Raw genomic sequence first — 17,153 nt, 5'->3', positions numbered from 1 at the left:
CTCCTACCTATTGTACTTCAAAGGCTCTAGAGTGAGCAGCCTGTACCCAAACTGGCTGTATTTCTGCCATATTTTTGTTAATAGGCAATGACACATCAGACACACTCATGCATTAAAGAAGGCACGTGACACCTCGTTCAAATGTGTGTCGCCATGATTAAAGATAATTGCCAAGTGACTTAGGCAAATACACTTAGACTGCCATTTAGCCATTCACCTTGGAACCAAATAACTATTCTTTCATTTTATGTCTCCTAAAATGCAGCTCTGCCCCTCTACAGTGATGCAGTAATATATGCCAAAAGCATTATCCTCAAGTGACATAATCTCCTTGTGCGAATACCTCCCAATGTCTCCCGATCTGTATTATAGAGACAACTTGCCTTAGAGATTCAAAAATCCAGTCTCCTCAAACCCGCAAAGCTTAATATGTTCAACTTCTATTTGGCATTCCAATCTTACTTGGAGCTTTCTACCTGTAATGGTTAGTTCTCATATAGCAATTTTAATAAAGTGAGCACAAATTAAATCGTAAAGAAAATTATTCCATATATAGGGATGGGAAAACGGAAGCATTTGTTGTTAGTTCAGTATCACAATGTAGTGCCAGGTTCAGAAGAACCCATGTATTTGTCCTAGGCTGCTGCTCTGTTCACTCATCATTACTGTCAAGGAGGAATAAAACCGTAAGTATGAAGACTGGGGAAGACAGAATTATTCTTTAAGGTAGCTTGAAACGTTTCACCGTAGTGGATGGAATTACGTCTTCCTGTCATTCACTGCTAAGCAGACACTTCTGAGATGTAGTCAAAGCCCGTGAGAAATCTGTGGAAATCGTGAGTACATCACTTTTAGCTCAGCGCTGGAGAAATCCACCCTTTAAGCACCTACCACTCTGTTCTTCTCACTTCCATAAGTTCATGAGTGTGATGCAATTATCCTCGATTCAAGCTAGTAAAACTGAGATCAGAATTAGATTACTACCTCAACTTTTGAAGTGATAAATGATAGTTTGAGGACAGAATCAGTGAAAATCCAGCCTTAGAGGCAGCCAATATCAAGAGGCATCAGGGTTACAGAATAATGTGACATTTGTATAAGCAGCAGTATTACCCTAGCTTTAAGGAAAACTTAATATTTTCCTCAAAAAGAAAGAAGACTGATTGGATGGAGGAGCACATTAAACTGTCATATACACGCTGGCTATCATTTATATCTACAATTTTATTCAAGCTATTTTTTTCTTTCCTCTCAGGTATTGTTATTCCCCCTTTTCACTTTTTCTAAATCCAACCATTTAAACCTCCATTTTGTGGAGTCCACTTCCTGCCATGTCTGCAGCATGTTTTCTCTCGTCTCAGAGTTCGTCCTATGCCCTACCTTTGTAGTCCACATATGTAGACATCTATGTGTTTTTGAATGTGGAAAGATAAAAGCTGAAGTGGTGAATGGTGTCAAATGCATGTAGACATTGGGCCACTTCAACGGCACTGTGCCCTGCGAGCAAGATCTGGGCCTCAGTTTTCAAGTTTCTCTTGAAAACAGTTGCTCAGTGTTCTCTATCTTGCATACGGTTTCCCCCAAGCTATAGTCTGCTTTTTTAACACACAAAATTCCTCTTCCATCTCTTCTTTTCACTGGTAAGTTGGTATTTTTTGTACTTTTTCCCATGGTCCAGAACAGCTTTCCTGACTGCATCTGACTGACCATCTACATCTGGCTTCCCTGTGTACAAACACAGCGCAGAGCCACACAAAAATAAGAACCAAAGCATCACAACTTCTTGCAGCTCATTTGTCCTACTAAGCAGCAAAGTATTTTAACCCAATGGCAGCGTTGCTGTACTACTTCCAGTATTTGCGTCACCATGAGGACCTGCGTGTGCAGACTATTTGGCCACAGACATACCTGCAGTGTCAGTGCCTGGTGCATGTCAGGCCTATGCAGGGACCTGAGTAGATCACAGTAGTTTAACAGAAATAAATTGAGAAGTTGAGCTGGGTAAGTCATTGTAGAACTACTCTGTGGACACCTTTTACAGCAGTTTCCATCCCTTATTGAGTGATTTAGCTTGCATCAGTGAATCTCAAAGGTTTTATAGCTGACTCCTATGGAAAGCTCCTGAAAAAGGAAATGAATTCTTACAAGGCTGTACAATATAAAAGTTGCATAAAATGCTTTCATTTATTTTTTTCTTCCATTTTCTTGATTGCATAATAGAAGAATCCCTATTTCTGTGTGCTATTGTCTTTGTGAAAATCAGTATGTGTATAAAATGCAGCCTTGACAGACAGCATTTCCTCAGATCTAACAAAATTACTACCAAGGAGCCATTTTTCTTGCCACAAAGATGTCTTAAGACATTTTACAGCTGCAGATCAGGTATCTCATTGTAGCCTCTTCATGGGTTTAGCAGGGTGCAGGCAACTACTGGATCATCGCAGATAACTGAGGCTTCAGAGATCAGCTCCTTTCTTTAGAGTCTGCTGTGTTCTGTTCCCTAATATAACTACAGTTTCATTTTTGTGTTTTTTAAAAGTTTCTTTAGAGTTACAAAGAAAAAAATCAGATTGCCAATTTATCCTTAATTGGTGTGATTTTTACCTTGTTTAAAAGCAGCACAAGTAATTTTTTTCTGAGATGAGAATGTTCTCCATCTCATCTAAGCACTGATTTGGAAGTTTTAATTACAAATCAGGTGGAAACATCATTCGTTTTTTGCAGCTGGAGAGAGTGGTTAAGAAAAGAGAGGCAGCAACTAGGTGATGTTTGCCCCTGCAGAACATAAAAGTGAGAAGGGCAGTTCCCATCACAATCTGCACACGTTACTGTGCCCTGATGCTCAGAGCAGGCTACGGCTCTTGCTTCCTTATGGTGTAGAATGGGAAAATACTACTACTTTTTCCTAAATTTGATCCCCATGCCGCCTGGACAGTCTTGGTTCCTCTCTAAGTCCTGGGACTTCAGTTACCTCAGTTTCACATTTTCCTTCTCCTGTGCTGAGTTAGCAAACAGAGTGAGCAGCAGCAGGAGCAGGAGCAGCAAAGGGGGGAGCAGGAGGAACGCGGGTGCTTTCCCTGTCCTGCAGGAATTGCTTTGGTTGCTCTGTATCTTTAAGGGGCTGACCCTATCCCACGGTGAGCCATTATAAAGGCAGGTAAGCAGCAGTGCCCTGATCTAGGAGCTGAGAGCAAGGCAGGGTGCAGCTCCCCTGTAATGACTGGCCACCACAGTTGGGGATATGGGCAGGATGACGGTAGGTTATAGCATTTCCATGCTGCATCTATCTTCCCCCACTCATTTTCTTTCTAGAACTGTTGCCTAAGCCCTGCAGAGCTGCCTGTGTTTCAATGTCTGCAAGCATCAAGTATATACAGCAGGTAATTAATTACTTTATGGATAATAAATAGCACCTGGAAAGTGGCACCAAAAGATGCTCAAACTTATGCCTGCTGCCTTTCATTGTTGCAATCAATGTTCCAAAACTGAGGGAACCAGTACTGAGTGGTTGCTTTTCAGGCTGCAGATATTACAGATGGGTCCGTTTCAAAAAAAGCTGTTATGAAAAGGATTAACTGTGTCTGTCTCTCCGAAAGCAATTCTTTTAAGTAAAGAAGATTTAGTAGAGCAGTAGTAGATCTTCTGATCCTGTGCAGCTGTTGAAAAGTGATATCTAGGCTTCCATAGAAGTGAATAAAATAAGGTGTATGTTATATATTTCTAGAACATCAATAAATTGTACAGATCAGTATCGGAGATCTCTTATAGAACAATTTATGCTTTCTGATTTGACAGCTTTTAATTTAGTCATCCTCCTTTGCTTCCCACCTCTAAGAATGTGTGTCACAGAGTGAGAGGATATGTGAAGCTACTGAAAGATTCCTACAATAGTGTTTTATAGCACCTGTATCCTTTACAGAGAAGGATGGATGAGTGACTGGTGTTGTCCAATAAGACAATCTTCTGCATAACCTTCAGGAGTCCCTCTCGCTTTTGACGGCAGTTATTTTATCTGCTGAGTATCCAATAAGTCTTCTGCATAACCTTCAGGAGCCAGTCTCTCTCTCTCTCAACAGCAATTATTTTAGTTTCTGTGAGTTCAAAAGCAAGTTTGAACGCTAAGTGAAGCTGGTTAGTGCTAGTAGATAGTGTTATGTGTTTGGGCAGATAGGTAGTAATAATAAATATTCTTACAAAGCTCATGAGAGACAAATTACATTGCCTAAGCTTGTGTAACCGCATTTAAATCCTAAATCTGCTTTTTAGGCAGGCTAAGAAAAGATACTGTTTTATAAGCTTAGCTTTTTCAGAAAATGCCAAAGACAAATAGGAGCATAATAGATTACTGATTTTGTTACATAAACTCAAGGAGGGTAAATACCTGTGCTTGATTAAAAAAAGTTTCCACTTGTGAAAGTGTGTGAGAATGCTACAATTAAAAATGTGCTTCTTAGGAATCTTAAAGTAAAATTGTTACTGTTAATACTTTCTGAACGTAAGCAGTAAAAGAATTTAATTGCTTCTTGCACTACCATACCAAAGTAGAAAAAGAAGTGGTAAGAACAAGTAATTATTTGATACAGACAAGGTTTTGTTATCTCAAACACCATAAGAATGTTCCAGCTCTGGCAGCAGAGAGCTGTGTTATTAAATTGGTCTTTCTCCCCACTCTATTGGGGTCAGGAAGTCCAAAAATGTTAATTATCACACTATACCCTTCACTCAGGGCAGAGAGATACCATAATGGGCATGAGTGAAGAATGAAGCTGCCTCAAAGATTTACTGCAGTCATAAAATGGTTTTAAAAATAACTGCATAGTCAGTAGCTAAGAGATTGAGTCATCTGCATCTAATTTGAATCACCGGAGCTTTTACACTATCTTTCCCAGGAAGAATTAAATGCTGTTTCTTTGGGGGAATGTATGTGTGCATGCAAGTGTATTTACACCTGCACCCACCTTGGAAGGTCTTCAGATACCTTAGCAACGTAATTACAAACTCCACAGAAAATCAGTGGCACAAGTAACTGAGGATACAGCTGTCTGTTGATGTGCTGTGATTTCCTCAGTGTGTTTTGTACAAAGTATTTGAATCCCCCGTCTTGTTGCAGCCTGTTTGTGCTAATAAAAACACACCAGCTTAGAATGTAAGTAAACGCCTTGGCTAACAAATTTTCAAGTCACTCCTGCTCAGCAACCTTTACTTCAAGCCTCATAAAAACCTGTAATGATTATTTTGTATATAGGAGAAAATAACGGTGCTTTCCTTTCTTTCCTTTTGAAGGACCTTCAGAGTGGCACAAATCTTATCCTATTGCACAAGGGAATCGCCAGTCACCTATTGATATAGCTTCTGCAAGAGCAGTTTACGACCCTAATCTGAAGCCACTTATTCTCTCCTATGAATCGTGTACATCTCTCAACATCTCCAACAATGGCCATTCAGTTATGGTTGAGTTTGAAGATACTGATGACAAGACAGGTGAGACTAACACACAGCCAACTAACTTGGAATACCGTTTTGTGACTTAGTGAGGGAAACAATTAAGTACATCCTGTATAGTCTATTTTATATGATGTATCATTTCAGTTTAGAACAAGGCATATGACCAGAGCCCTTTATATTTTGTCTTCTCGAGCCTCACATTTCTTGTCTTCACATGACAAGTTGCAACGCAGTATTGCACAGCAGAATAGTGTTTCTGCATTAGGAAAAGCTCTTGCATCAGGAAAATCAGAAGTTTGTTTGCAGTGCTTCCCTTTTAAACGGGGATTGCCAGTTTGCTAGACAGGGAATCCATGCATCTCTCCAGCACTCCTAGACCACATCCAGCACGCAGAGTAGGTATGTACACTCCTCACTGCCCTGTTTCCATGGTCATCTGACTCAAAGGTGCTAACACACATGCCAGCTCTGTCTGGCTCACTGCCCAGTTTCCATCCACAGGGGCAGGGAAGAGAAGAGGATTAGCAGAGATCAGGTCATACAGCGTAGTCACCATAGTCATAGTCCACTACACCAAGTTGTATCTGGACCAGTCACTAACTGTTACCTTGCATTGTTTTCTTCTTTCCTCCCTGCCTCATAGCAGTTCACTTTCTTCAGAAATTATAAAATCTTCAGCTAATTCTGAGTTGGTAGCAGCTTGCGGATGTTGGACTATCTGCAATTGTATGTTATTCTTGTCTTTTAGCTCTTGGCAGAGAATATACATGCTTTAAGTGGTTGATTACTTCTGTTAATTCTACTTCCATGGTAGACCTTGCTTTTACATCTGGGGGGTTAGAGGAAGAGCATTCAAATGGAGATGATGAAGTAGCTGACAAATGGAAAGAGTACATTTTAAAAAAACACTCTGAACAATTTTTAAACCTATCAGCTGATTTAATCTTCCATTTGGGTGTGTTTATTGATTCTAGCTAAATAGGACATCCTAGATACTCAAAACAAGTTACTTTTTCTGTGATGTGACTTGTCTGTGCTGGTAACCCTTTGAAATAAGGGCTGGGGGTTAAAATTCCAGCCATTGTGTTTTAAAATTTCTCTTCTGGAATGAATCTAAGAAACTGCCCAACTGAATAGTCAGGTTTTTCAAGCATCTTTACTGAATTTGAAGAGAAGACTGGATGTGCATTTTCCAAAATCTTACTACACAGACCCATTAAGCATGTCACCCTACAAAGAACTTGTAAAATATATCTGGAAGTATTATCTTAGCTTGCTAACGATTTCTGTGCAATTCTAAGCTGAACTACATCTACGTAACAGTGAACTTTATCCAGCTTTAAGGTTAAGAACATCATCTATTACTCTGCATTTAGAGATAGACTCAGACCACATGCAGGAATGAAGACCTCTGCCCTTTCTACACTAAGCACATGCCTTGTTTTAATAACACTTTCAAGGAAGATGACTGCTAGGAGTAGAAAACATGGTTTAAAGTGGTTTTCAGTTGTATTGAAATAGATTTAGTGACTCACAGCTCTGCATAAGTGGCACAACAGAATTTTGACAGTAACCCATCATAGCTAGATTTCCTAATAATGTTTGAGACAGGTGATGCATTCCATTGCTGTGTTCAGAATCACATACTAGGAGGTACTTACATTCTTAAAACCTTTGCTTTGGCATGGCCAGTTTCCTGCATAAAGGCCAGCTGGAACTATGCACATGTGGTAGCACTGTGCAAGCCCTAGCTTTAATTTTTTTAATAAAATGTTATGGACTACACTGAGGACAAGTGCTTTACAGATACTAAATGTAATTTTAATTTTCTTATGTAAGACTTTGATCAGGTTTTCATGGCTGGGCAAAATTTATTTGATTTAGTGCCATATACAATTACAGGAGGATTACTGATGTTGTTGATAAAGTATCTTCTATAGGTGGCATCTTAAACATTCATCTGTTCTTAAGTGTTATTTCTAAATGATGTATGAAGTTTCTCTGTAGCATTTCCTCACCTTTATAAGGTGATTTGAGATTCTGAATGGTGTTGTGTAAAGTACAAACTATTATATTACCTCTTTTATGGGATGAGGTATTTAAAGGAAACGGAATATAGATAACCTCCACAGGAAGGGAAGACACTCTAAAGAGGAAATACTTAACTGAATTGTCTACCTGATGCTCAAGGTATCTACACTCTTTTGCACAAAATCTCAAGTAGCACTGTCAAAAATATTTTAGGTCCATGAGTTTGAAATTACGATTTATTTTTTTAATATTCAGCTTGGATTTATTGTGTTTAACAAGAAAGGCATAACCATAACAAAGCTACCACATCTTCATATGTCAAACATACTCTTTCAAAACAGCTACAAAATTCTGTACAAGTAGCCACTCAATGTTTTTTAACTTAAATTTTTACATGAATTCAGGTGCTTTCCATTAAGAAATCCAACCCTTCTAAATGTCTGGATGATGCATATCTTTGATATTGGCAACTGGGTGATGCTGCTGGCTTTTTTTCCACTATTGTGCCAACAGTGGTTAGTTCTTACTAACAGGAAAGTAAAAAGCCAGAATGCTTAAGCTTTTTCCTCTCTTTTTCTGCCTAGCAATCAGCGGCGGTCCCTTTGAGAATCCATTTCGGCTAAAGCAGTTTCACTTTCACTGGGGAACAAAGCACAGCCAGGGATCGGAGCATACAATTGATGGCAAACCTTTTCCATGTGAGGTGATGATGTGTTTTTACAGATGGGATTAGTTCATGCAAATGATGTTGACAAGTGACTTTGTCTGCAGTGGGGACTGCATGTCTCTCAGGATTCTGATTACTTACTCACCATGGTTAGGTCAGCACAGACTTCAATGCAAGGAATAAAATTCTCATTGAAGTTTTCTGTTGATCACCCTGTTTTTTTAGAATGCAATCCTGTCCCTGCAGTGCAGCCCTTTCTCCAAGATTCTCAGTCATCTTACCCTATGCAAGGGGACACAGTTAGCCCCACAGTTTAGCTGCTGTGCTCACACAGCACCTCTAACAGCCCATTGCTGTGTAGTTTAGCCTGCTGCACACAATTGATTGCATGCTTTTACTCATACAGATAGGAAGGATATACTGACAAACAGGATGCTGAGAAGCCATGTATAGCTTCACTACCTGGCTGTTGTGGTTTAACCTGGCAGGCAGCTGAACGCCACACAGCTGTTCACTTACTCCCTACAGTGGGATGGGGGAGAGAATTAGGAAAAAGTAAAATTTGTGGGTCGAGATAAAGACAGTTTAATAGGAGAGAAAAGGAAGGGAAAAATAATTACGATGAAAGAATACACAAAATAAGTGATGCACAATGCAATCGCTCACCACCCGCCAACTGATGCCCAGACAGTTCCCAAGCAGCGGTCACTGCCCCTGCAGCTAACTCCCCCCAGCTTTACATGCTGAGCATGACGTCCCATGGTATGGAATGTCCCTTTGGCCAGTTGGGGTCAGCTGTCCTGGCTGTGCCCCCTCCCAGCTCCTTGTGCACCCCCAGCCTTCTCAGTCGGTAGAGCATGGGAAGCTGAAAAGTCCTTGACTAGTGTAAGCACTGCTTAGCAACAACTAAAACATCGGTGTGTTATCAACATTGTTCTCATCCTAAATCCAAAACACAGCACTGTACCAGCTACTAGGAAGGAAATTAACTCTATCCCTGCCGAAACTAGGACACTGGCACAGTTAGCTTAGGCTTCACTGATGATCACAACCTGTGAAATGACCATGCTGGTGCTATCCATAGCTTAGAAATGGCTTCATCTGAGGGCTCTTGAGAGTTCTGCAAAGCTAGGACAAGGCACAGGCCTTTCCCAGCACAATCTATCCCAAATACTACAGTAGCGTAGCATCCTGGAGTCTACCAGTGAGCACTGGAGCATAGTGCTTCATGAGATGAAGGCCCATACCAGAGAAGTTGGGTCACAGGTTGATGTCTGATTTGTTTCAAATTAAGGCTGATAAATATAACTTTGTTTAGTGTCTGTCCATGCTTATGGACTGGTCCAAAAGACAGAACTTGCTCATCTTTCCAAAGATGCCTTTGGAGCAAAACCTACTTTCTGTTATGAATGACCATTAGTGCCTGTTAACATGAGACAACCTATGTTCACAGCTTCTATCACTAATTTGTTTAATTCTTATTTGTTATTTTTTCTTTAAAGCTCCACTTAGTTCACTGGAATGCCAGAAAATATGCAACATTTGGAGAAGCAGCAGCAGCTCCAGATGGCTTGGCAGTAGTTGGTGTTTTCTTGGAGGTAAGAATCACAAAAATAGCATGTTTACATGATGAAAAGCATTATGCTGTCAAGTGTTTGAGAACCAAGCCGCATATTTAAGAAGTGCTTAAGGAAAACAGATGACTTATTGGAAGCAGTAACTCATTGCAAATTGCTATTAAACTTACTTTAGTAGGAATGTTGAGATTCAGATAAGAAAACAAAACCTATTCAAAGCATAATTATAGTAATACTTATTTAACCCGTCTATTCCATTATTTTAGATTGGGAAAGAACATGCCAATATGAACAGACTCACTGATGCTTTGTACATGGTAAAATTTAAAGTAAGTTTTAAGCTTTTTAAATTTTATTGTTTCTGGGTTATCCTTTAAAAATCAAGCTCATGTACATGTTTGAGACAAAAATCAAAAATCACCCACCACAAATCCTCCCATCATTAGAACATCACTGTAGCTGTATTCTCTTCTTCTCTTCCAAAGTTCAGTTTATTTGCCTAATTTCAGGCACCTCCCAAGGTTATGCTGACCCCACTGGTCATGCAGAGGTTCTACTTTTCCCAGAGTATCTGAAATAGAAAGCTCCATAACCCTTTAGGCTCAGCTCTTACACTCAGCAAAATAATCCTTTTCCACTTGCCTTCAACAAGTCAAAGCTGGCTGTCTATATTCTGCTGCAAAGCTCTGTCAGGGGACAATCTTAATGAGGTCCTGAGCTAGTCTATTCTTACAGTGATACCTGAAGGTGGTCTTTAAGCAGATGTATCTGAGAGCTTTGAAGATTGATACATGCTGCACTTTCTCAAGTGCAGACTGATTAGACCACTACAAATGTTATCCTTTCTGGACTTACATGAGGCTAATGCATTCTATAACATGCATAAGTTCTAATATGCAAAATAAACTACATCTAATACTTGAGCGGGCATATTATTTCTTGCTCCTCTGTATATGCTTGTGAAAGACAGGAAATTAAGGCAGTTACACAGCAATATGTAGGCTGCAGACAATAAATGATACTTTAAGTGGTTTCTTCCACTTGCAGGAAAGAAATAGTTATCCCTCAGCTGCAGTGATGGAAGGTCTGCAGGCTTGCCACTGGGGATAAGCTGCTCATTCTGTTCCTTATGAGCAATTTTACAGACAATTGGACAGTGCTTTCTGAGTGACTAAGTGCCTTTCAGATACTCCTACAGGCTGAAAAAATCTTGCCCTAGACTGCAGTAGTTAAGGCAATCATTACTTTAGGCAGCAGCTCCTTCTATTTCTACTGGTCTTTTGGTTGATCCACCTTCGTGTAATTATAGGCTTGAACACTTGATTTTTAAAGCCAATATTTGTCCTAGGAGACAACTGGGGCCAAGTTTTCCATAGTTTCAAATTTGCTACTGAAATAGATGGGAAGCATAGAAAATAGCAAGTAATGAGACAAGGAATTCTGCCATGATATTATCTATAGCTCACACTGAACACTATAAACAGAATACACTTCCTGCCTTATTTTTAGACCTTTTGTGACAAGAGCTGAACTTTGGTAGAGGCAATGGGGCAAGAACTCAAAGTCCAGTAAGCCAGCAGCAGGCATCACACTTGCCATGCTAATCTTAGATAACAGTTGTTTGCCCTAGACTGCAGTAGTTAAGGCAATCATTACTTTAGGCAGCAGCTCCTTCTATTTCTACTGGTCTTTTGGTTGATCCACCTTCGTGTAATTATAGGCTTGAACACTTGATTTTTAAAGCCAATATTTGTCCTAGGAGACAACTGGGGCCAAGTTTTCCATAGTTTCAAATTTGCTACTGAAATAGATGGGAAGCATAGAAAATAGCAAGTAATGAGACAAGGAATTCTGCCATTATCTTATCTATAGCTCACACTGAACACTATAAACAGAATACACGCCTTATTTTTAGACCTTTTGTGACAAGAGCTGAACTTTGGTAGAGGCAATGGGGCAAGAACTCAAAGTCCAGTAAGCCAGCAGCAGGCATCACACTTGCCATGCTAATCTTAGATAACAGTTGTTTTAAGGCAGCCAAACTTTTATAGACTTTTTTCCTTTCCCCTACTTTTTAATATTACTCTAGCATTTTTTCCTCTTTCAAAGAGTTCTCTAACCTGCTCTTAAATGTAAAAAGATAAATTTCAAGTATCAATTTTTTTCCAGGGAACAAAAGCACAATTTAGAAGCTTCAACCCCAAATGTCTCCTGCCTTTGAGTCTAGATTATTGGACATACCTTGGTTCTTTGACAACACCACCCCTTAATGAGAGTGTAACATGGATAGTGCTGAAAGAACCCATCAGAATTTCTGAGAAACAGGTAAACTTTTGATACTCTCCCAGTTCTTGTGGGCTTCAACACTGGATAAGTCACAGGCAGTGACTGATTTGATTTGCAATGGGGCTAAGTTATAAGACCATTAGCCTGTGAATAATCAGGGCTTCTGCTTTTTTCTGTTAATACCCTCTAGGATCTTTGAACCTGTTCTACTAACAGATTAAAATGTACTGAATACTTTCCTTTGGTCCTTTTTTAAAAACATTAATATTGATTGCCCTCTTAAGCAGTAAATTTTTTCACATGAATTTACAGCTGGAGAAATTTCGCATGCTCCTCTTCACCAGTGAGGAAGACCAGAGGATCCAAATGGCAAATAATTTTCGCCCCCCTCAGCCTCTTAATGGGAGAGTAGTTCGAGCTTCCTTCAAGGCCTGAAGAAAACTGATAATGGCCCTGAGGTATCCAGAGCTTCCACATCTGAGATACTATAAACAAAAACTCTGGTCTTCAGATCACTCATGGAACACACAAGATAGCCATTTCCATGAACACTCTACTTGGAGGGGGACAATCTTCTGATTTTATATTTTGAATTGCTCATTCTTTTGAAAAATGGGTTATTTTTAACTAGCCCTTCTTAATATAAGGGATAGTTGAGTAAACTAGAGTGTTCTCAAAGACCTGAAATTCTAAAAATTAAGATGAAATTAAAATCCCACTTAATATAAAATGGGAAATTATGTAGTGATCTACTAGTACGGATGATCACAACTGATAGTTGTCTCATTTAATACATGATGAAACAGTAGTCAAGAATTTTGGACAAATTTGACTTAAATTTTCTTTACCGATCTCTTTTTTTAGTATTTGCTGAACTCTGTCTGATTTAAAGATTGCTTTCACTGTATTCTTGCTGTCTGTTGACACAGCGCACATGAGTAGCACTAGAAAAAAGTTCTTTACTCACCTCAAGCAGGGACTGGTATGAAAACTACATATATATTTTAAAGTTACTGTTCTAAGATGCTGTTTTATAACTAATTTAAAATAACAATGTAAGTGCTGTGTTTAAAAGCAGGCCATTTTATTGCACAGTGTTGTTCAGACATTTGTTATTTTAGCCCACGCAACATACATAACTAATGCCCTTGTCACTTTTGTTGAAAAGAACATCTATAGTAATTCAGGTATGTGTTTTGTGGTTCTCAATTGTTCAAATTCTACCTCAGTTAAGTGATTTGCTCTGCAATATGACCTCCTTAGCTGTCTGCCCTAAAGAAAGTAGGTATTTTGTTTACTTTAGGGACCTAACATGGGTAGACCTTGACCGCACTGAATGTGCATTGCTGCACAAATCCCCTCACTATGGCAGTCTGTCAGGGATACTCCCTGCAGATAGGAGGTTTCATCAGTCCCAAGTCCTTTTACCTCTTCAAAAGAAAGTTGCTTCAGAAAAGCCATGTGTTAGTATTACTGTTTCTGCAGCTTAGTGACAAAATTCAGACTTGTGTCTCTGGTATTAAATACAGTGATGCTATCTGTAACTGTCCACAGTCTATTTTCAGTTACTTTAATTCTGGGCTTCAAAAGTTCTGCTTCATCTGTATAGTTTAGATAGAAATTGCTGATGTTTATTAATTTTCATCAGCTTAGATGGTAAAATCAACGATGTACAATGTAAAGGAAAGCAGGGGGGGAAAAGGAGAACAGCTACTATGGACTGGTCCCCTTCTTCAGAAAGGGAGAAAGACACTAGATGTGAAGCACAGTACAAGGAATGGAACACTAGAATTCTAGACTTAACTCTTCCACAGTTTTTCTGGTACACTGACCTAAAACTTTCTGTTCCTCAGTTTCCTCTTACATAAAATGAGGGTAACACTGACCTACCTCACAGGGATGTTGTGAGGGCTAATCCAGCATTGTTTTAGATGTGAGATTCTTACACAGCAGATGCTAAAGGAAACAGAAAATCATTACAAAATGCAATGTTTTTAGCTATTATGAATACAAATTTGCTAGTAATGCAAACCAGTATTGCAGAAAATCTATTTAATGTATCTTAATTTCTTTAACAAATGAAATAAATGAGAATTTAAAATCAAGTGTGCATCTCTTGGTCCTTTATTTTTAATAAACCTACCTCTCCCTACTTACAGCACTGTTTTTCTTGGACTTTCATTCACAGAAATGCTGTTTGATATATTCAACTGATGCATCTATTTCAGATCAAGGAATGATTTACTTGCCTTCAGTTTCATAGAAACCTTGGTTATGCTGTAGTAGAATAATCTAAGTACAGATAAGGGTTATCTTTCCCAAGTTTATAATTTTTAAGTTCTAGAAAGCCTACCTGTGTTTAAAAACTATTTTTAGTCTATAATCACAATTCTTCCTATCTTGTGGGACTAATAGTTTCTACTTCAGCTTAATCCTTTCACTCAAGAAATTCTGACATATTTTGTGCATCTTAAATGACTTCTTGCCCAGTCAGAGTTGATTCATGACAACAATAATTTATGTCCCTGTTTAAAATTAGTGTCTTCATGTAGGTTTTAATTTTAACTGTAAAAAGTCTTTCAAAAGAATCTTAAAAATTTGATAGCCCAAATACATTTATTAGGGGTAAATTAAAATACGTTCCTGACTAAACTTTAATCAATATTACTTACCATGTAATAGCTTAATCAAACTACCAAAGTCCTGCTGCAGTAGTATTAGTACACACTTTTTATGGAGCAGGTCACTGATCGATATTTTCAGTGTTTTCTCTCATTCTAGGCGTATAAGTAGGTTTCTGTTCACTCAGTCTCTCACAAAAGGTAAAGAGGGCTGTATACCAAAACTTCGTCCAGTTTTTTCTCCAGCTACAACCACTCAGTCTAATACAATAAAAGTCTTATTTATCAACAGAATGTGTCCATTATATGACTTTGAACATGGTACTTAAGTGTCTTTAAGGATGGCTTACTCATGCACAACAGAAGGATAATGTTTAGCTCCCAAGGTTATTGTAAAAGCTTAGCTATTATAAAGAGCTTTAAATGCTGAATCCACCAAGGTGTTCAGTTTCTGGGAGAAAATGAACTATTTTTGTATGTTTTTAATACAATTTAATGCACTTCATTTATTTTGAGATTATAAAAGCAAACTGCAAGAAAAAAATATCAAATATTCTATGAAATAGTGAATTTTACATTATATGAAATAGTGAATTTTACTGTATATTCAATGAAAAATGCAATCAGTAGAAAGAAAGTATAGTATTCAGTTAGATTAAGCTTTGTTGTACTGTCCTTTCCCTCTGAAAATATCAAATATTATATGAAATAGTGAATTTTACTGTATATTCAATGAAAAATGCAATCAATGATGAAAGAGTATAGTATTCAGTTAGATTAAGCTTTGTTGTACTGTCCTTTCCCTGTAACTGAAAATATAGTCCACCGGGAAAACATAGCAAAAGTGATAACAATAGAACTGATTGTTCCCCACGAAAAGACTTAAAATCACCAATCTAAGTTATTTTTCAGAAGGGGGTGGCATGAAGAGCTTCACCGATGATTCCTTCTCATTTAGCAAAGTTCTAGTAAGAATATTCTGTGGTACAAGGGACAGTATTCCTTTGTATTCCTTTACAGGTTCTTGACTTGTTAGTTAATGTATTGGTTGAAATATAGTTAACTTGAGAGCCCTATAGCAAGAACTCCTTTATTTCTTTTACCAATGTTATTTTACCTTGTTATCCATGAGGTGAGGATAATGAAACCCAAGGACTGTGTACTATATTTATAATATGCTTTGAGACCCTCAGAAGATACTAACTGTAACAGTACAAACTTCTATTTAATAATTCCACTTTCGATCTATGTTTCGGTGCTTGCATATACAGACGTGACCATCAATTTACAGAAGTGCTGCACTTTGTAAGACCATAGGAATCAAGCCACTATTACCAGTTTGCTTGTCTGAACTCCTAACAATATTCTAGCTAGCACCTCTAGCACAAATGTCCCCCTCAAAGGCAATTCATAGGGCCAAATACCTGTGCTATGCGTCAGTACTTTTTGAGGATTTTCAGAAACTTCATTTTTTCTGTTTTCCTTCTGACTTGTCTTCCCCTGCACACAAACATTACTCAGCAAAGCTCCTCCACCAAGGTCATTCAAATTCTAGAACATATGCTATCCTTATCTTCTACCAACTATGTTAAAGGAAAAATAGCAGTTGACCAACTACTCCAGCAGGACTGAGCTTAACTTGTAATAGGATCACAGTTGTCATGACTGAGAGAACACGAGGCCTTACGTTTAGGACAGTGACTGAAATTGCACAGCTGTAAAAGCTAGACTAAAAATGCCATCTAGTGGCTGGCTGTTTCCATTTCTTACCACAACGCTTAAAACAATTGAACACTTAACGCTTAACAATTTTTAAGGCCAATTCAGTCAAAATACAACAGATGAGAGAATTTAACTTTAACAATAATTATTTTTAAAGGTATGGGTCAATGTAATTGAAATCCCTGTGCTGGCAGTCCTTGAAACTCCTCTATCAGATAAAAATCCATCTTACAAAACAAACTCAATAAATCAGTTACAATTTTTTGTTCCTCTTTTCACTGACAGAGTGGAGATATCCTCTGCCTGGTAAACGGCACACTATGTTAACTTTAACTTTTTAACTTTAATAGCTATAGTTAAGGTTCAACTTAGGTTTCTTTCCCATCCTCTGCAAACAGAAAGATTTTTAGGCAGTTTCAGTTATATAGTTGAAATGATCTGATTTATAATGATTTATAATGATAAATTTCATGATGAGTGTAAATTAACCCAAACATAAGCATCAGGGGAAAAGTGTTGCGAGGTACCTTGTCACCAGATGGTGCTTTTGGTAGTGTTCAAAGGTCAGAAGGATAAAAAAGGAAGCGTTTCAGGAAAAAAGCAGAGATAAGTCTGAAAAAAATGAGATGTTATCTTATACCTCTGAATTCCTTCTGCATGCAAAAGTGACCGTTTAGTAAAGACACCGAGTATCAAAGCATGTTGCTCTACGCTGACTGTAAGGGGGGGGAGGGTGTTAAGTTTTTTCTCACTTACCCTGAGGAAACTAGAGTATACTGATGAAACCTGACTGACTTCAACAGA

At 38.4% G+C, this 17,153-nt stretch overlaps 1 protein-coding gene across 1 annotated transcript; it reads left to right on the top strand.

The window, feature by feature from the left end:
* Nucleotides 1–3,187: 3,187 nt before the first annotated feature.
* CA7 (carbonic anhydrase 7) lies at nt 3,188–12,476 on the top strand. Its single transcript, XM_009282849.2, has 7 exons — nt 3,188–3,256; nt 5,284–5,481; nt 8,061–8,179; nt 9,646–9,741; nt 9,987–10,049; nt 11,890–12,045; nt 12,319–12,476. The coding sequence occupies exons 1-7, from the start codon at nt 3,217–3,219 to the stop codon at nt 12,439–12,441; spliced, it is 795 nt and encodes a 264-aa protein (XP_009281124.1). The 5' UTR covers nt 3,188–3,216; the 3' UTR covers nt 12,442–12,476.
* Nucleotides 12,477–17,153: the final 4,677 nt, after the last annotated feature.

Source organism: Aptenodytes forsteri, unplaced genomic scaffold, assembly GCF_000699145.1.
Source record: "Aptenodytes forsteri isolate BGI_AS27 unplaced genomic scaffold, ASM69914v1 Scaffold70, whole genome shotgun sequence".
In the NCBI taxonomy this organism is placed as follows: domain Eukaryota; kingdom Metazoa; phylum Chordata; class Aves; order Sphenisciformes; family Spheniscidae; genus Aptenodytes; species Aptenodytes forsteri.
Note: the sequence above shows the minus strand (reverse complement) of the source record. Positions and strands in the feature narration are given on the sequence as shown.